Below are 20,968 nucleotides of genomic sequence, written 5' to 3'. Positions count from 1 at the left end.
ACTGCACATGTTCCAGACATAATGCAAAGTACTTCAAAATCTCTGCTAGGCAACAAGCACTGTCTATTCAGGAAGCTTCAAAATCCAGTTAATACAGATAGTTTCCACGAAACTATTTGAGACAGCCCATGAGGACAGAGAACCAAGTAGCCTTGCTACCTGATAGCGCTTTGCCAAGAACACATCCGAAGAGGAATATCTAGATCGTGACTACACATGTTATCAATGTTTTACCTAAGCACATTAGCAAATTTCTCTCTCTTCTTTGGTAGAAAACCTTGGTAATAATGTTTTAAAATTTGCTTCTTGCCTTCACTAAAGAGCACAGATATTATACCAAGTATAATACAAACCTAGACCAAAAGGGGAGAAGTCCAGTTTCCATAAATTAAAGCTTTCGATTAGAAAGTACATTTTAAAAAATAAATGTAGTTTAAAACTTGCAAATCTAGATACTTGGTAGCAAGTTGTTAAATTATTGCACTGAAGACTAGCCTACCAAAATATAAAAGAGAGACATATCACTTATTTGCATGTAAATTATTTCTCTAAGTTGCTGGTATTAGTTAGTTCTCTTAAGTGAGGAAATCTAATATACATTAAAGATTAGCTATATGACTGGTATTCTACTAACAAAGCATCATATCACATTTATCAACTTTAAGTTTTATAACAACCCTGAGAAGTAGCTATATTATTCACATAGTATAGGTAGAGAAACTGATGCTTAGAGAGGGGAAGTAACTTCCTTTAAGTCACAAAGCTCGTGAGTGGCAGGGCTGGACATTTTATAAACTCTGCATAATGTCCTTCTAGGCATAAGGTACAAGGCTCATGAGATCCATATGTCATGTTTTGGGAGAGAGAATGTGAGTAGTGACCTCAATGGCTCCCTGGTTTCTTACTTTTCTAGAAAGAACTTAAGAGTTCTGGCTTCCCAGAATTTAGGATACTCCCAAAACTCCCATTTCTATATGCAATAAAATCTAGACGCTGAGAGGCTGGATAAAAGTTAAATTATCCAAGCTTCCTAATCTCCTCATCCATCCCCCTACCTTCCCCCAAACCCAACAACCTTTAACCATACTTTAAACAAGTGTTAGTCCAGGGACACCTGGGTGGCTCAGTCAGTTAAGCATCTGCCTTTGGCTCAGGTCATGATCCCAGAGTCCGGCATCTGGCTCCCCGTTCAGTGGGGCATCTACCTCTCCCTCTGAGCCTCTCTTTCTCTCTCACACACTCTCTTGCAAATAAATAAATAAAATCCTTAAAAAAAAAAAAAACAAGTGTTAGTCTGGTAAGAATATCATTACATCATTAATTCAGGTATCAATTAACTTGCAGTATGTGATAAAGTTTTGGAACTCGGCTTAACAATTCTATAATGGAGACATCAAAGAGGGGTTTGTGCTATAAAAGAGGGTAGTTGGAAAAGTATGGATCTGGGAATGAAGCAGGAATGAATCAGAATCTTGACTGCCAATTATACATGGTGTGTCCTTAGAGAAGTTACTTAATTTTTCAAAGCTTCGGTTTTCTTCCCTGAAAATGGTAATATTCCCTAACTCACAGAATTATTTAAACAGTCAAGTGCTATCACCTCCTGCAATTTTAATAGTATTAACATCTCCTTTTATATGTAGATCCCAAATATCCTACCTTCTCAAAGTGATGTCTTTTGTTTTAATTCTTGGGACTACTCAAGGTGCCTTTCGATATCGAAGAGCTAGGAACCCTGAAGCGAACATGAACATTGTAAGTTGCTAGGAAATAAATGCTAAGCTGCCGAAATAACAGGGAATGCTACTCTTTAACTGGGAAGGGGGGAGCTTTTATTTTAATAGGTCTGCAGTCTATATATTCATTTACTATTCTGTAGCTCAGTTTCCCCTTCACCCTTATTTTGTCCCTGGATAAAAATATATTTAAATACATTTAAATACCTTTATGGAGGACTTACAAATTCTCTTTTGTATACATGTCCACACATACAAATTCCAGATATAAGCTTAGCTATAACCATAGACATGCAAACATTTGTGGATAAATATATATTTTTAAATTGTATATGGCTGAGTAGGTAAAAGTTTGAGTGATTAGTAGTTAGGAAAAAAGTAATGTATAAGACTAATGCTTAGTAGATGTTCTAAAATATCTATTACTGAATGAATCAGTGAACTAGTAAGAAGAAATAGTCCTGAGGTTGAGAGACAATACAAAGGTCCATTATTACATTAATAGGTTAGATTATTATCAGGTTCCATTAACTGACCAGAAATCGTATCCTAAAAGGCTTCCTTTTTCTTTATGTAGAGCCAGATTATTTCCTATTGGGGCTACCCAGATGAAGTATATGATATTGTAACTGAAGATGGTTACATCCTTGGCCTTTATAGAATTCCTTATGGGAAGACAAACAATGACAGTTCAGGTAATATTCAATTCAGAGAAATTTGGTTACTGGGCCCTGAAGGCCTTAACTCTTCCATTTCTTCTTAGTGAGTTTCAGACAAGAAAAGGATTTTTTTTTTTTTTAAAGATTTTATTTATTTATTTGACAGAGAGAGAGATAGCGAGAGCAGGAACACAAGCAGGGGAAGTGGGAGAGGGAGAAGCAGGCTTCCCGCTGAGCAGGGAGCCCGATATGGGGCTCGATCCCACATGACCTGAGCCGAAGGCAGACGCTTAACGACTGAGCCACCCAGGCGCCCGACAAGAAAAGGATTTAAAGATTAAGCGTATAGTTAACTTCTCCTACATGTCTCTACATGTCACTAGAAGAGAGCCAGGTTCTCCCCTGGCTTCCTGTTCACAAGGTGGTTTTATTTATTTATTTATTTATTTATTTTAAAGATTTTATTTATTAATTTGACAGAGAGAGACACAGCGAGAGAGGGAACACAAGCAGGGGGAATGGGAGAGGGAGAAGCAGGCTTCCCGCTGAGCAGGGAGCCCGATGCGGGGCTCGATCCCAGGACCCTGGGATCATGACCTGAGCCGAAGGCAGACGCTTAACGACTGAGCCACCCAGGCGCCCCTCACAAGGTGGTTTTAGAGTGTGATGGAAATTAAGCTGTTCCAAGTGTTCTTTGTGGGTCACTTTACTCATTTCTGTTGATTCTCTCCAATCTCTTTGTTTCAGGAGGGGTTAGAAATGGTAACATGGTAACATAGGTTTAAAAAACGGCTGGTAAAAACGTCCTTCCTTGTCTTTATGGCTGTCTCTTCTAGTAATAACAAAGAGATCAGGTTGGTAGCAAACTCTGGTTCTTTAACCCAACAGTAGGTACATCATTATCCACAAATGAGGTGAAAAAAATAAAGCACTTGAATTTGTCCCTAGGGTTATAATCCTGTATCAGCCACTTACTAGCAGAATCTGTAATGGATTACTTTTCCTTATTCATCTAATTGCTCAAATAAAAGCCAGCCTTTTTTTTTTTTTTTTTTTTTTTTACTTTTCTCTTTAGATTTTCTCCCTGAAAAGAATGTTTCTCATATTATAAAATACCCTCTCAAGTTCTCATTTTAAACATTAAAGTATATTTCACAGAAGATACTAATTTGAAACAACCTCAATCAATGTAATTTTGGATCTTATAAAGGTCAGAGCTACTAGACAGAAAATGTTAACATATATTTAATATAATTATAGTAATCATTTTTCACAGTATGACCTAATATCATGAATACTGTGATAAAATATTGAAAAGTAATTTAAAAATATAGTAAGTGCTTCAGAGTTGTCTTGAAGCAGTGCTGGAGACAGGGAGTCAGGAGCATGTGATTTATTGCTGGCCTACGGTCAGGAGAAGGTCATGTGGAAATCACGGGAGGACAGGGGAAGGAGCTAAGGAAGGATGTGGCTCAGCTAAGTCCAGCTGGAGTCTGATCTCAGGGGAGCGCATGGATCCAGGAACTGCAATACCGAAGTGGTCCTGCCCTGAAGTTAGGCAGCTAGCCTTTTGCATTGTCTCAGCAGTTAGTCATTGCTTAAGGCTTCTCGTAGAAAGAGGTGTATTCTCATAGGTGAGGCAATTGCCATTTGCCTGGGGGGCAATCCTACAGAGAGAGGGGCAATAATGAACACTTAGAAGGCAATACCCACAACAGCTAGGAGCATGCTCCACCTGCTTAGGAAAGGAAGTCTAGGTGGGGCACCAAAATAACAGAGTGCACTTCTTGCATTACTCAGATCCATTTGTTTTTCACATGAAGCTTATTTCATCCAGGTACAGGTTTTCCAGAACTTGGGTAGGTCAGAATTCCTGGGGAAACTTGCAAGAGGGGGGTGAGTGGAACAGAGTATGACATCTGCCGTTGCAACTGATCCTAACGCCATGGCTGGTACTCATAAATTCTGACCTCTACTACCCACTATAGAATCCTCTCCCTCTCAGCCATGTCCCCTGATGTGGCAAGCCAGGCCCTTATCCTGAAGGGCTACTGTGCCCAAAACAGGTCATGGTTGCAGTACTTGTACATTTTACAGGTAAAGTAAGGCATGGGAGTAACAAAGGATGTCCCAGTGAATCACGTGAATGACAAATATGGTTTTCCATCTTCATTCTGTATCAGAGGCCCTACCTCGTCATGGTGATCAGGGCTAATTATTCCTGCCAATATAGCAATTCTTTTCTTTGCCACCCCACCCCGCCCCACAGTCTTCTATCATGAGGAGCCCAAAGTCTAGCCAGCCAGCAGTCATAGCTTTATTATTAGTTACCGCGTGAACTAGTGGAAGTGTTTTCTGTCTGGGAACGAGGACCTCTAGTCTATAGAGCCTTAAATTGTGAGGACAGAAAGTATAAGCCCTGGAGTGAATTACTGGGTGATAGTGAGTCTTAATCCTACCCCTTTTTTTCTCAGACTCATGTGTTCTACCAATGAGAGGAAGTAGCAATATATTCTGGCCATTTGTTTAAGGTATATAGTGAGTCCTTAGGATAGGACCCACGCTTATGGGATGTCATCTCCCAGATGGCATCTCCACTGGGTGGTGGTTTCATTGCTCAGTTGGGTTGGCAGCCTTCTGTTGGTAGTTATGTGATAAGACCAGTGGCCTTCCAAGGCCATAATGCTGATGAATGCACCGTCTTTGACCTGCAGTGAATCCCTTTATTTGAGGTATGTCATGAGGGGCTCCATATTTATAGACCAGACACTCCATGAACTCTTGAAAAGTAGTGCTGGCAGGCTGTGGTCCTGGGTGGAAAGAAAGGCAAATCATAGCCAAAATATATCTCAATCCCTGTCATAATGAATTGTTGCCCTTTCCAGGAAAGAAAGGGTCTGGTGCCCCCAACTGGTCTCCAAGTGGCTGGTTTGGTCTCCTTGAGGGCATGGTACCCTGTGAGATTTCCTTTGCAGGCAGGTCAGACATACTTTCCTAGTCGCCTTGGTGAGGCACCCACACTGGGGGGCCAGGTTAGTCTACATCTCTCTCATCATGGCTACTCCTTTTGTGAGCCCACAGCACAGCACTGGAGTGGTTAAGACCACTGTCTGGCTGACATCTACTGGTTGAGACATCCTACACACTTTTGGTTGGTTAGTGTATCCTCTGTAGTGCTCGTTGCCCTCCCTGTGCCCCCCCCCCCCGCCCCGCCCCGCACCTCAATTGAGTATGGCTCTGGAGGGCAAATGGGGAAAGGATCAGAGGAGAGCGTCTTGCCCCTCCTGCAATAACTGTTGTTCCCTCTCACAGATCTGCACCACAATGGACACTTTGGCAAGACTCTTCCCAATCTTTTCTGTGAAGTTCATGTAGGGTTCATGGGACAGAGCTTGCAGGAGGATATAGACTTCCCCTTTTCTACTGAACCCTGTCCTTCACACTGTCCTTGGAGCCTATCCCTGGCCTTCACTAATTCTTCAGTTATTCTACCTAATCTATTCAAATTGTGTCTCCCGCATAAGGGAGGGCTTATGTCTCCCTTCTCCTTGTAAGCACCTGTCTCTCCTCAGATTTGAGGCCCGATTTTTGCTCTGTGAATCAGCTCTTTGATGAGTTTTTTAAAAGTCATGAATTTGAATGTAGTTGTTTGTTTGTGTTTTTTTTTTTTATAAGAGTGGGAGCAATACTTTTCCAGTTTATTATACATCCCAAGATGGAAGTCGAAGTTCTCCACTTCTGAGTTTTTAAATTTTGATGATATCCTCATCAGTGTATTTTTTTCAACTTATTAGATGAAATATCCTCTGGGCTCACCCAAGGCACATTAATCAATTGGTGGGTGTTCTGGTTTTATTTATTAGATTAGCATACCTATGTCTTGAGCCTCTGTATCTTTTTCCTTCCCAATCTGCTTTGCTATTCTGGAATTTTCTAAGCTTCTGAGAAATCTTGGCAGAGTGTTGAGACTGACCTCTCAACCATTGCCAGTGTGTAAAACCTTGCATCGTAGGATATATATATATCCTACATAAGATATATATATATATATAAGATATATATACCTTTCCTTTTTTTCTATATTCAACACTTAGGCATACTCTTCCAGATTTTGTAGCTCTTTTAGTGTACAATCTCTCCTCTCCCTCAGCAGGCCCAACACTTCAGTCAAGCCACTGGAGAACTCAACCAGCATTAGTGATTGAGTATACAGGAAGGGATTGGGGTGGATTTTGTGGAGGAAAAGCCTTGTTCTGAAAGATATCTAAGTCAGAGTTTTCTAACAAAGAGGAGTGGGTCACTCTATAGTCCCAGTGAGTTCAAGGAAATTTGGGACTCAAGCTTCTACAGTTCTTCTATTCAGATAGTCTCATCTCAAGTCTCTGAGTCCTCCTTCCCTATCAAGGCCCTGAATATGGGATGGGTTCTTCCCAGTGCTGAGAATTCAAACTTCCTGAGTTCTACTCTCCTTACAATTAGTTCAAGACCATGATTTTCACCTCAGTTGGCCCTCTGGCAGTAGAAGATGAGGTGTTGAGGTGCTATCAGAAAAGTCTTAGGACTTTCACCCTTTGCTTTGAATTGGTGATTGATTGCCCTGATCCTGTAATACTCTCTCTTTAAAGCATGATTGGCACTCAGCAACAGCTACCCAGACCTCATAATCCTATTTCCCCTGTACCTCTTAACTGTGAGAGATACTGCACAAGCCAGTCATTCCTATCCTGTGCCATCACAGGAAACATGAGTATTTTAGCCCCTGGAGTGCTACAACATGCAAGGTTCTGTCAGTACTCTCCCTACAATTAATGATGTCAATGGTGTGGTCCTCAATGTCAACCAGCCAGCCAGCAAGTAATCCAACTCCACAATCCCATCCACAAATGTCTGCTTCCTTGGTCACTTTTAGTAGTAACTCTTAGGTCAGGTTCCCTAGAAACAGAGCTTGTGACAGGGATTTGAGTGCACATGATTTATTGAGGGGATCTCAGGAGAAAGGAAATGGGGGAAACAGAAGAGAGCAGAGGAAGAAGTTAAGTAAATATGTGGTCTCAACTGGATTCTAGCCTCACCCTGGTCTCTTGGGGAAATACAGAACATGAAGTGCATCAGAGCTGGTCCAACCCTGAAGCAAGGGAGTCAGCTTTTTGTACTTTTGTGTCAGTTGGTCAGAGAGGAGATTGTCTCCTTCCTCCTCCAGTGTGGGAGCTCCTATTTAGCCAATAATGCCAGAAGCACCTCTCCTGAGAAGGAACAGCTTCTTTCTTTCTTTCCACACTCAGCGTGGAGTCTGCTTGAGAGTCTCTCTCTCCCACTCTCTCTGCCCCTCCTCCTGCTCTCTCCCTCTCTGAAATTAAACTAAATTAAATTAAATTAAAGTAAATTAAATTAAAACGTATATGAGTGCTCACATTACTATTAGATATTCGAATGTTCTAATCTTAAAAGTTAATATATTTAAGTGAGACATAACCTAATTGTACACTTGGTCATTTGAAAAAAACTCTTTGTAAACTGTGCTAAACAACTGACATACAATGGGGTTAAACATTAATAATTTACCCTATCTATACAATATAAAATAAAAAAATTTTTTTAAAACCTCAAACTGTCATGTTTTGAAAGGTTGAATTTCAGATGAGATATTTATGCAGATACTACAACATTTAAAAAGAAATTCTCTGCATTTTTTTTTCTAGCTCAGAGGCTTGTTGTATACTTGCAACATGGTTTATTTACATCTGCCAGCAGCTGGATTTCAAATCTTCCCAACAACAGCCTGGGCTTCATTCTAGCAGATGCTGGTTATGACGTATGGATGGGGAACAGCAGAGGGACTACCTGGTCCAGGAAACACACATACCTCAAAACAAATTCCAAAGAATTCTGGGCCTTCAGGTACAAATAACATCAAGTAATGTTTCGTTTTATTTTATAAGTGTGTCAAATATTTTGTTTTGTGCTTGAATGAAATAAAGTAGAACAGAAGTATCTTTTCTCAATCAGGTCTTTTAACAGACCATAACAATTTGTGTCAATTTTTGCTTGAAAATTAAAGAGTGATTGTTTGATCTTAAGCATGTTTCTTGTTTTTCAGTAATAACCTTTATTGGCTAACCCCACCCTTCCTTTAACCATTGTTTTATTCCATAACCTATATTAGTTTATCTCCCTGTACGTAGAATAAACAAACAGCATCTTTATAAGACTATCATGGGACTATCTTAGTTTCTTGACTTTGTGTTCTCACATAAGTCTTTATTCAGTAGATACATTATGCCATGTAACTTCCTTTTTTTTAAGATTTATTTATTTATTTGAGAGAGAGAGAGTACAACCGTGGGGAGGGGCAGAGGGAGAGGGAGAGAGAAGCTCAAGCAGACTCCACACTGAGTGCAGAGCCTGATGAGGGCTCGATCTCACAACCATGAGACCACAACCTGAGCCGAAATCAAGAGTCAAGATGCTTAACCAACTGAGCCACCCAGGCGCTTCATAACTTCTTGATAATACCTAAAGAGAGTTGAAAATTGTTTCATGCACTTACTTATTCATCATCTTCAAGTGTTAGCATCACGTTAGAAGCAAGGGGATTTCAACTTCCCTTTTTCTTTTGTAGTTTTGATGAGATGGCAAAATACGACCTCCCAGCCTCCATTGACTTCATCGTGAAGCACACGGGACAAGAGGAAATATTTTATATAGGTCATTCCCAGGGCACCACTATTGGTATGGCAAGAAAGATTGTCGCTATAGTCCACAATGACTGTTGTAGAGTTTGCAGACACACCTCCTAAGGACATGGGCAAGCTCCCCAAGCTACAAGTGACACAAAGCAGAGCTCTGAGAGGAGTGTCCCACAGCCGGGCCCTGGAAGCTTACCCCCTCCTTACTTCTACCTTATCTTCTTCAGTCACAAAGAACTCATTGTAATAACAGGTTGTTGGCAGTTGTCTTTGTTTCCAAGTGTTCAGAAGTTGGATATCCATCTTGGGATCAAAGTGAAATCATAACTACAACTTGTTCCACAAATAGAAATTTCATACTTATTATTATGGTCATTTAAGTGTGGCATAGGACCTCATGAAGGAGAGACATGAGAAGGCCATTTATGTTATGCATTTAGGACAAATTAAACTTTAGACCTACACGAAGATGAGCAAAGTCTTCATATGTTTAAAGAGACTAGAAAAGAACTTCTGTCAGCTCACAACAATGCTTCTATCTAATGCGTGACAACTTCACTTTCAGAAAAGAAAAAAATTCTCTAAAACCCAATGTAATTCTCTTACATGGTGCGGTAAACCTTCTTACTCCCACTCTTTCTACTGTGGAAGTTACAAAGACTATTTTATAATAGCAGCCAGTATTCACTGAGTCTTTTCTAGGCTGAAAATGATCATTTTCTTATAGGAATAATCCACTTCCTGCTTTAAAAAAAATTTGTTGAATAACAGTCTAATCCAATTTTCCATAGATCTTTTCTCTGACATTTATTAACCATGTGTGTGACTTGGAGTCTGGATTCTCCAGCTGTTCAGTTATCTGGAACCAGGAATCTTGGAAAATTATTAAATAAAAAAAAAGTGGGTTATGTGCTAGAGTTTACTGACTCATAATATGTTATATGATTCTTTGGTTGTTTGCCTTCTCAGAACTCAGAAAACAGAAAAGCTATAAAAATAGAGATGTGCAAGAATGTAGCTTGATAAGATGTCACAAAGGGGAAAACTATTTGTCACATTAATAACTCTAAACTAACAATAAAATATAAACTAGTGTTTGGTTATCTTCTGTACAAGAAGGCAAGGATATTTTGAAATATATTAAAAGTAAATATTGAAATAATTTGACATGTATTGAATCTCTCACCTAAAGTGTAAGATTCAAATATCAGAAAAGCTCACTAACTTATTTTCAGCATTGCCAGTTATAGAAATGTTCAGTATTGTTTCTGATTTCTCAACTATGGAGTTATAAGACTCTTTTAGTGTTGATTTATCATTATTTATGGCCTAGACATTGTTTTTAATACTAATCATCAGTATGCTATTGTGATCAATATGCATGTCTCATACTGGGTGATCGATAAATGTTTGATAAGGGAATTAAGAAATGAATGAGTCAATTAAGTGGTCATAGCATACTGAATTTACTCTTACTTGTCATGAAGTCATTTCTTACATGCTACTAATTGTGTAAGAATAGTTCATTTCTGTCTTATTTTCTTTCAGCTTTCATAACGTTTTCCACAATACCAAAGATAGCTGAAAGAATCAAAATATTTTTTGCCTTAGCTCCAGTTTTTTCTATTAAATACTCAAAGAGCCCTTTAATTAAAAGGGCATACAAATGGAAGTCAGTGATAAAGGTATGTTATTCCTTTCCTTTACGTAGTTATAATCCAAAATGACAATGTTTCTGTCCTTTCAAAATAAAAAGTCTTGACTATGTTTGTATGAATTTAATTTTCTGGTTTCAGTGACACTGGATTCTTTCGTTTTTACAAAGGAATAAGATTTTACTTATAATACCTTTGGACATCTCTTTGTGAAGGAAAATCCAGTAGTCAACTTACGTCTATCTCCTGCTTCCAAGTTTTGTCCTTAATTTAAATTTTTTTTAAGACTTTATTTAATTATTTATTTTAAAGAGAGAGAATGCAGGAGCGAGGGGGGGAGGGGCAGGGAGAGGGACAAGCAGACTGCTCTGAGTGTGGAGCCCAGCACGGGACTCCATCTCACAACCCTGAGATCATGACCTGAGCCAAAATCAAGAGTCACCCACCTAACAGACTGAGCCACCTAGGAACCCCTCTAATTTAAATGTTTTAAACTAATGTGAGACAGTGCATTTGATTAAATATAATGAACTCATTGCACCATTTCTTGATTAATTATTTTGGTCTTTCAAATATGAATAAAGTAAATTTGTTTTACAGGCTTTTTTTGGCAACAAAGACTTCCTACCTAATACCTCATTTAAAAGATTTGTTGGTTCAAAGCTGTGTACACTGAAGACTATTGGTAAGATTTGCCGTGAAATCTTGTTTATGATATATGGATGTGACCTGGAGAACTTAAATATGGTGAGAATAAGTTGAATTTGAAATGTATTTTGTCAATTTTTAGAAAGCAGCTCTTAATAGCACTTATTTTATGCCTTGTGTGTCATTTTATGATTTATCCACATATACTAATAGTTAGATTCTTAGTCTTTCTGGTTTTGGAACTATACCAACATTCTGAAACTAATCAGCATGAACAGGCAGGGATTATTTTGCAGTCAAATTTGTCTTGCCTCTGTAAAGAACAGAGAGCAGGTGCTGTGCTGGGTCTTTTTATTGGCCTTTACTATTGGGTGTTAGTTTCCCGAAGTTTCTTGTATTTAAGTTGTCTTTTATCACTTGTTTTTCACAACTCCTGCTCTTATATCTTGGTTCCTAACACTCCTTCCCTTTCTTGTTGACCCTTTTGTAATTAGCATTAGTGCCTGTGAAATATCTTACATGCTTCTGGCATTCATCAAAATTCCTGGAGTGGGAAACTGTTTAAGGGCTCAAGCTACTATTACCAAGCCCATATGGATTGATTGTATATAGATGTTGTTACAGATGTAGGCATTCATTCTAAGACTTTTTAAGCACATTAAATTAAAAATCCAGATTGGGCAAAAGCAGCTGCGGCATTTAGACTACTGGTTGTTTCCTGTACCTGTACTATTTAATAATTTCCCAGCAAGAATCAATTTACTCATTCAAAGAAAGAGAAGTTGTCAAGATGTCCATTCTTACCAACTTAGTCCATAGATTCAATGCAATCCTAATCAAAATCCCAGCAAGCTATTTTAAGGATATTGACAAATGACTTCTAACATTTATGGAGAGAAGCAAAACCCAGAGTAACCAACACAGTATTGAAGGGAAAGAGCAAAGTTGGAGGATTGGTACTATTGAACTTCAAGACTTAGTATTAAACTACAGTAATCTGGACAGTGTGGGATTAGTGAAAGAAGAAACAAGAAGATCAGTGCAACAAAATAGAGAGCCCAGAAATAGAGCCCTATAAATATCAACAACAGATCTTTGACAAAGGAGAAAAGGCAGTGCAATAGAAAAACAATAGTCTCTTCAGCAAATGGTGTTGGGACAACTGGACATCCACATGCAAAAAAAGTGAATCCAGACACAGACTTTATACCCTTCACAAAATGAACTAAAATTTGGATCAAAGACCTAAATGTGAAATGTGAAACTATAGAAATTCTAGAAGATAACATAATGAAAAACCTAGATGACCTTGGGTGTGGCAAGGACCACCAGAGTGGTACATTTGTTACAACTGATGAACCTACATCAACACATCATAAGTATTCTAAATCCATAGTTTATGGTATGGTTCACTCTGGTGTTCTACATTCTGTGGGTTTTAACAAATGTATAATGACATGGATCTACAATCATAGTATCATAGAGGATATTTTCACTGCCCTAAAAATCCTCTGTGCTTTGTCTGTTCATTCTTCCCCACTTAAGTCCTGGCAACCACTGATACCACTGATCTTTTTACTGTCTCCCACAGTTTTGCCTTTTCCAGAATGTCATGTAGTTGGAATCACACAGTTTGCAACCCTTTCAGATTGCCTTCTTCCATTTAGTAGCATACATTTAAGGTTCCTCCATATCTTTTCCTGGGTTGGTAGCTCATTGATTTTTAGTGCTGAAAAATATTCTATTGTCTGGATGTACCATTATTTATCTATCCACCTACTAAAGGACATTTTGGTTCAAGTTTTGACAATTATGAATAAAGATGCTATAAACATCAATGTGCAGAGTTTGCATGAACATGAGTTTTCAACTCCTTTGGGTAAATACCAAGGAATGTGATTGCTGGATTGTATGATAAGGATACACTGTGTTTTATAAGAGACCACCAAACTGTTTTCCAAAGTGGTTGTACTACTTTGCATTCCTACCAGCAGTGAATGAGAATTCCTGTGGCTCCACATCCTAACCAGCACTTGGTGCTGTCAACGTTTGGGACTTTTGTCATTTTCATAGTTGTGTAGTGCTATCTCATTGTTCTTTTAAGTTGCATTTCCCTGATGACATATGATGCAGAGCATCTTTTCATGGTCATTTGCTATCTCTATATCTGTTCGGTGAGGTGTCTGTTAAGGTCTTTGGCCCATTTTTAAATCAGGTTATTTATTTTCTCATTGTTGAGTTTGAAGGGTTCATTGTACATTTTGGGTAACAGTCCTTCATAGATATGTCTTTTGCAAATATTTTCTTCCAGGCTGTAGCTTGTCTTCTAATTCTCTTGATACTGTCTTTTGCAAAGTGGACGTTTTTGACTTTGATGAAGTCCAGCTTGTCAGTTATTTCTTTCATAGATTGTGCCTTTGGTGTTTTATCTAAAAAGTCATCACTAGACCCAAAGTCAACTAGATTTTCTCTGCTATGTTATCTTCCAGGAGTTTCATAGTTTTGAGTTTGACATTTAGGTCTGTGTTCTATTTTCAGTTAACTCTTGTGAAGGGTGTGCGGTCTGTGTCTCAACTCTTTTTTTTTCTTTTCCACGTGGTTGTCTAGTTGTTCCAACATCATTTGTTGAAGATACCATTGTTTCTCTGTTGTATTGCCTTTTCTCCTTTGTCAAAGATCTGTTGACTATATTTATAGGGGTCTGTTTGGGGGCCCTCTGTTCCATTCTATGGATCTGTTTGTCTATTCTTTCACCAATACCACACTGTCTTGATTACTGTAGGTTTACAGTACATCTTGAAGTTGTGTGTGTCAGTCCTCCAACTTTTTCTTCCCGTACAATATTGTGTTGGCTGTCCTGGGTCTTCTGCCTCTCCACCTGAGAAGCAGTCTGTTGATATCCTTAAGATAACTTGCTGAGATTTTGATAGGATAACATTGACATTATATGTCTTGTTCACTGATTGAGGTTCCCAGGGACCGTGTAGGCAGTACAAACCTAGATGACAGATTGACTTGAATGCTGCTCTGTTTCTGATTGCTTCCTTGGGAGTTGTGTAGAATTTCAGGAGCCCAGTTAATCATGGAAAGGGTTTCTTTTTAAAGTCTCCTAACTGCCCTTGGCAGGTTCTGGGCTGATTTTTTTTTCCTGAACTAGCTGAGGTCTCACAATGAAACTTCAGATTCTCTGGGATTGGCAAATAACTTGAAGGAAAACTGTCTTTAGTACTTTGCTTTTTTGAGGGTTTTTTGTTTTTTCTTTTCCATTTTTCCTCGTAATTTCTTTCAATCTTTTCAGTTCTTTAGTGTGCAATAGGGGTGTGTGTGTGAGTCCTAAGAGTTCTGATTGTTTTCAGTATGGGATGACAGACTACATAACTTGGAAATCCAATAATAGCTTCTACATTAATGCAAAAATTACACATTTAGTAAGTACATTTGTGTCCTTAATTAAAATATAATTTTATCTTTTTATTTATATTACTTAAAAATAACTTTAAATTTAATTGAAATTATTTAGTGTAGTAAATATCAAAGATTATGCTTTCTCCAATTGAACTAAGTATAAAAATAATTTTTTAACCCCTCAGAGTCGTGTGGATGTGTATATGTCACATAACCCAGCAGGGACATCTGTTCAAAATATGCTACACTGGAGTCAGGTACAACTTTTCAAGTGCATTTTAGTACAATTTTATTTATACCACTCATGGTTTATCTCATCATTCTGGGAATCATGCCATTGCCATAGGATGATAAATTTAGAAGGATAAAATGTAACAATTACATATTTGTGTAATTATTTATAGTTTATAATATGTTAATATCATAACCTACTAGGTCTTCTAACCCTAAGCAATGATCAGAGCAATATAATTATTTTGTTTTACAAATGAGAAAATATGAATTCGAAATAGTAGACTAGCAATCATTGAGGCCATGTTCATCACTTGACTTGCCCAAAGAGTCAGAGCTATTCCTTTAAAAAAAACCTAAGACTAAATAATAATAATAATAATAAAACATAAAAAAATAAAAAAACCCTAAAACTAGAACACAGGTGTCCTAATGCCTAGTCTCTCACTAGACTACACTCTCTTCTCTGTTCAATTGTGAACTCCATGAGGACCATGAGCAAGTTTTATTCACTTCTACATTTGCAAGGCCAAGAGCTCTGGGCAAATAGCAGATACTCAAGAATATTTGTTGCATGAATATTAATGAAGAAAAAAATCCAGTGTGAATATCATCTTAATGTTGAGAGCCAGGATAATTATCTTAGAAAGAACAGTATACTTGAGATAAAAATATCAGACACTGAATCCTTTCTCTGAACCTTACTGACAGTGAGACACTGAGCAAGCTCATTTAATCTTTATGAAGTCAGTTTCCTTACTTTTAAAAATGGAGTTAATAGTAATGCTTTGACTTAACTAACAAAAATATTATGAGAGTTCAACAGGGTGATGATTATGAGTGTTATTTAAACTTAACAAACACTAATGAATTTACAGTATCATTGAGATATTGGTAAGAGCTTTCTCATTTAAAAATGTTTAAATCTACTAAGTGGTTGTTTTGAGGTAAATTATTAAAAATCTTTAACTTATGTTTAGATTTAGTTCATTCCCGGTGATAGTTAGGCCAGGAAAACCTAAGCAACCTTTGCATCTATTCATCCATTGAAACAATATTTATTACCTACTATGTGCTCTGTACTGTTTTATGCTCAGGGTATATATCATTGGACAAAATAAATATTCCTGTCCTCTTTAAGCTTACATTCTAGTGGTAGATATAGAGACAGTAAACATTAAGCATAGCAAATAAGTAAATTCTTAAAACTTTAGAAGGGGATAGAAGCTATGGAAAAATAAAGGAGAAAAGGCAAGATAAAGAGATTAGGCATACTGGGTAGTGGGTTGTGTTTTTGAATAGAGAGGTTAGGCCAGCCTCAATGAGATGGTGACATTCGAGAAAAGATTTAAAAGAGCCGAGAAAGTTAGCAATGTGAACAACCTGGAGGAAGAACATTCCAGACAGAGAATAGCCAATGCAAAGCCCTTTAGTCAGGAGCATTTCTGAGAGGCATGGCTGAAAGGTCAGTGAGGGTGATGTCAGTGATTAAGGGAGAAAGGAGTAGGGAAAAGGGGGCAGAAATGTACTAGACCCAGAAAGGGACAAGTACATCATTGTGAGGACTTTGGCTTTCTGGCTGAAGTGAGTAGCCTCTGCAGGTTTTTGAGCAGGGAGGGGACATGATATGATTTACATTTTTAAAGGAATACTTAGGGGATGCCTCACTGGCTCATTCAGCAGAGCATGTGACTCTTGATCTCAGGGTTGTGAGTTCGAGCACCACACTGGGGTAGAGTTTACTCGGAAAAAAAAAAAAGGGAATGCTTTGGGTGCCATGTTGAGTAGACTGAAGTGGAAACAATGATAAATTAAGGAGCTTACTACCATAATCCAAACAAGAATGATGATGGCCTGCATGGGATGTGTTCCCAGGAAGGGTGGTGAAGAGGGTTGGGTTCTGAGTATACATGTGTATTGTAAACATGCAGCCATGGACGTTTAATGATGGATTCTGAGAGAGGAGAGAGAAGAGAGTCTTGGATGACTCCAGACGTTCTGGCCTAAGCAAGGAAAAGATGCAATTGCCATTAAAGGAGATCGGGACATTTGGTGGTGGTGTAGGTTTGAGGGACAAATAAAATGTTCAGTTCTGGAGATGTTAAGTGTGAGACATCCCAGCGATTAATTTGAATAAGCAGTTGTGTATAGGAGTCTAGTATTTAGAAGAGATTTACGGAAGATAAACATTTTAAATATGGACGCCACTGAAAGCCAAGAGACTGGATGAGAACACACAGAGTAAGTACAGATGGGGAGAAGAGGAGCAAGGGTGGTGGGATGAGACATAGAAAGATTCAGAGGTCAGGCAGCAGCGGCTGGATGGATACAGCAAGGAGACCAAAAATGAGCAGGGAGTGAAAAATGAAGATCAGGAAATGACAGTGTTCCAGAAACTAAGTGAAGAAAAGCTCTCGAGGATAGAAATGGACACCTAGGTCAAGTGCTGCTCATAGGTAATGTGAGGAAATTCCTCAGAATTAACAAGTTTTACAAATGTTAAAGTCATAAATAACCTCAGCTAGTTTTGTGGCAGGAAAGAGCTGTAGGAGAAGAAGCGTTCTTGGGGAAAATCAGGTTGTCCAGAGAGCAGGAAGGTAAAGGAGCCCATCAGAGATGGGTTTTAAGATACAGGCTAATGATGGAATTCCAGATGGTAGAAAGAGTTTTAGGAGTTGGGGGGAGATGGGAGGAGATAAAATGGGGGGGTGCATGGAGACCTGTCAGATTTAGAGTGTCAGAGAACGTGGGTAAACTGAGAGTCTGAACCTTCCTGCAATGAAAACGTTATTAGGGGAAAAAAATGAACGCAATCAGATTAGACCTAATAGGCTCACCGCAGTTAGTGGTGGTGAGGCTACAAGTATGGTAGGTGAAGCAAGGGACTGCTTCTGGATCATGCTCTTGAGTGCTGTTATTTGAAGCAAAGGTGTTTAGGGAAGTGTCATTTCAGTCCTAAAGCACTTAGTCCTAGACACTTTTTGTTGTTGTTGTTGTTGTTTAAGATTTATTTCTTTATTTTAGAGAGAAAGAGAGAGAGCATGAGCACGGGGAGGGGCAGAGGGAGAGGGAGAGAGAGAATCTTCAAGCAGACTCCCTGCTGAGTGCAGATTCCCAAGGCAGGGCTCAATCCCACAACCCTGAGTCCCACAACCCTGAGATCAGGACCTGAGCTGAAACCAAGAGTCAGACGCTCAACCAACTGAGCCACCCAGGAGCCTGTAGACACTTTTGACCTCTGTGGATGAAGCTGAGGATTTCTGGGGAAGGCTGATGTTGCCCCAAGCACACAGGCTCCCTTTAACAAGGTAAAAGGCCTTGGGGAAATGTGCATTTATATGAAGATGACAGAATCACATTCTGTAGATTCCTCTGCCCCCCACCACCTCCTCCCTCTTCCATTTCTTGCCCTATGCAAAGGAAGGGAGAAGCAAGGAAGTCTCCCTGCATATATACCCACTGGCCCAGTACAAAGGGGCAGGCAGTACATGAAATGCACACCTCACATTACCAGCTGTGCTGTAGCAAACAGATGAGCATAATCTTGCTTTTAAATTTTTTCTTTCAGCTTTTTAATTCTAGCCAATTGAGAGCTTTTGACTGGGGCAGTCCTGTTCTGAACTTGGTTCACTTTAATCAGGTACATAATTATGTATAAGCTGAAAACTATCTCCTTGATCTGTTCAGATGATGTTGCTACAGAAAAAGGCTCATGTAAAGCCCAAGAGTATAATAACAGAGTGAGAAGGACCAGCAGATGAAGATCACCATGATTTGGCTCCATATTGTCACATCCAACCCAAGGGGCTTTTCCAGGTTTTCTACGTATTTTCCAGGTTTTCTACTTATTTTAACAACAAATACCTTGGATAAGCCTGGAGAAGTTTGACAGGCTGTAGAGTAATTCATCCTCCCTCAAGAGGAAAAATATTGTGTTTATAATAGCTCTGTGGTTAGTTAAATAAGAAATAAGAGGCATAATATGGTTCTTGACCCTCAAAAGCTATTGACTGTATTTGGGAAGATAAGACAAACCCTCATTCCACATGATGGAATTTTCCTCATTCCGCATAATGAGGAAAAGATAAAAGTTAATGAGAAGGTGGTAATAATTGTATGAGGAAGATGACAGAAATCTTGAAGTATTAGAACCCAAGTCTGTCGTCTTCAAAGTTATTCTTTTCCACCAACCTTTTCTGCCTTAGCTAAACTTCATGCCTAATGTGGTTAGCTTATGTAAAACTCCAAAGTAAAATAGAAAGATCAAAATCAATAAAATCAGATTTGGCTTCAATTGCCAATGTTTACCATTTATTGATGAACATATTGGCAGTTATACAGCCACGGAAAATTTTGATTGAAATACTTTCATGCCTTATAAATAAAACTGAAATTCCTTCTGAGGAATGTTTGAATACCCTGACTTAGAGCAAACGGTCTAGTTTTGATTTGTATCTGATCTATTTCTGAGTAAAAATCATAATAATGATTCTTTCGATGTTCTTGCTTTTATAGTAGTAATTATTTTAGATTCAGCTTATTTTAAAATTGTATTAATTCATCATTTAAAGAAAAGTAAATAACACCTTTTATGTATCATTTTCTGTGAAAACCCTCTACATTTAGTCCACTTCTCCATTTTACGATGTGAGGAACATGAACGTATCAACAGCAACTTGGAATGGGGGCAATGACTTGTTGGCCGATCCTGAAGATGTGAAAAATCTACTTCCTGAAATTACAAACCACATATACCATAAAACTGTTTCTTACTACAATCATATAGACTTTTTGTTCGGATTAGATGTATATCAGCAAGTTTACCGTGAAATCATTGACATTATCCAAGGCAATCTATAAAGAACTATGGTACTCTGTGTTGAAGGATCTATATCATTTCTCTTAAAATCCAATCACTTTTTTCTTGCTATGCATGTTTTTCCAGTTATTTAAATAAAATCTGGAATTTTTCCCTTTTTTTTTTCACTGCCCCAGGCCTTCCATTCATTAAATCAGTGGCATTTATTATATGAGGGAAACGGCAGATTCTAACTCAGCCCAAAGTAGTCTGTTGGGTGTCTACATGCAACATAAGTAACTAAAAGCATAATTTTAAAAGGATGACTTTTTGAAAAGGTGCTTTCTTTACGTCAAAGAAATATGAGTATATATGATATTAAAAGAGTTTGGGAGAATGCTTGCTGATACGAAAGCTAATTTTTGTCCATGCTGAATAAAGAGTAGAAGCACTGTTGTGCTATGCAAAGGGTCTGGGGGAGGAAAAAGGGAAGAAGGAGAGTTTGGATGCCAGTGTAGTATTTCTGCTTCTGCCCCACTTGCGGCCAAGCTTCAGAAGTAGGGAGCTCGTAAAAGCCATAAAGGGTTTGTGCCTCACTTCCCAGCCTGTATAGCCTACCTTTCCAGCAAATATGTGTAAAGAGTAGCAATGGTTGTTGGGGCGCCTGGGTGGCTCAGTCGGTGAAGCATCTGCCTTCGGCTCAGGTCATGATCCCAGGGTCCTGGGATGGATGGGCATCAACAGGCGGTACAGGGCACATCACATGCAAGGACTTAGACCATAGTCCTTCCGACTCTGCAATAATGCATAACATCACGGGCTTTTCTTAGTCCCTGGGGACAGCAAGATGAAAAGGGAGAGTTCTAGAATTGAGTGTAAATTTACCACATAAAGACTGGGGGAAAAAAATCTATAATTTCTTGAATTGGGAAGTTGAGTTTCCTGCCCCAAGCAAAATGGAGCTTGGAAGCCAAGCCAAGTCCAGTTCACTCTGAGGTGGCTAACTCTGTGCTCCGCACATGCTTATGGGCTTTAAAAAGTGTTCCACAAAAAATAACAGAATATGCATAGATAGTGAGAAAAAAGAAAATCTATGCATAGGTTACTGGAATGCAGCTAAGAGAAGACACATGACTTTAAAGGCCACAGT

At 38.6% G+C, this 20,968-nt stretch overlaps 1 protein-coding gene across 4 annotated transcripts; it reads left to right on the top strand.

Moving 5' to 3' along the window:
• Nucleotides 1–1,737: 1,737 nt before the first annotated feature.
• Nucleotides 1,738–19,997, top strand: LIPJ (lipase family member J). Of its 4 annotated transcripts, XM_078077790.1 has the most exons (10): nt 1,747–1,755; nt 2,314–2,425; nt 4,144–4,152; nt 8,095–8,293; nt 9,015–9,124; nt 10,630–10,766; nt 11,337–11,483; nt 14,975–15,046; nt 18,589–18,660; nt 19,647–19,997. In XM_078077790.1, the coding sequence occupies exons 1-10, from the start codon at nt 1,747–1,749 to the stop codon at nt 19,878–19,880; spliced, it is 1,101 nt and encodes a 366-aa protein (XP_077933916.1). In that variant the 3' UTR covers nt 19,881–19,997. The 4 variants fall into 4 exon arrangements, with proteins under 4 accessions (XP_077933919.1, XP_035935223.2, XP_077933916.1 ...); XM_078077793.1 differs by lacking the exon at nt 4,144–4,152 and having other exon boundaries at nt 1,738–1,755; nt 2,314–2,431; nt 8,194–8,293; XM_036079330.2 differs by lacking the exon at nt 4,144–4,152 and having other exon boundaries at nt 1,738–1,755; nt 2,314–2,431.
• The last annotated feature ends 971 nt before the right edge of the window (nt 19,998–20,968 follow it).

The sequence above is a fragment of the Halichoerus grypus genome, chromosome 7 (assembly GCF_964656455.1).
Source record: "Halichoerus grypus chromosome 7, mHalGry1.hap1.1, whole genome shotgun sequence".
Taxonomy (NCBI): domain Eukaryota; kingdom Metazoa; phylum Chordata; class Mammalia; order Carnivora; family Phocidae; genus Halichoerus; species Halichoerus grypus.
This window is presented reverse-complemented; position numbering and strand designations above follow the sequence as displayed.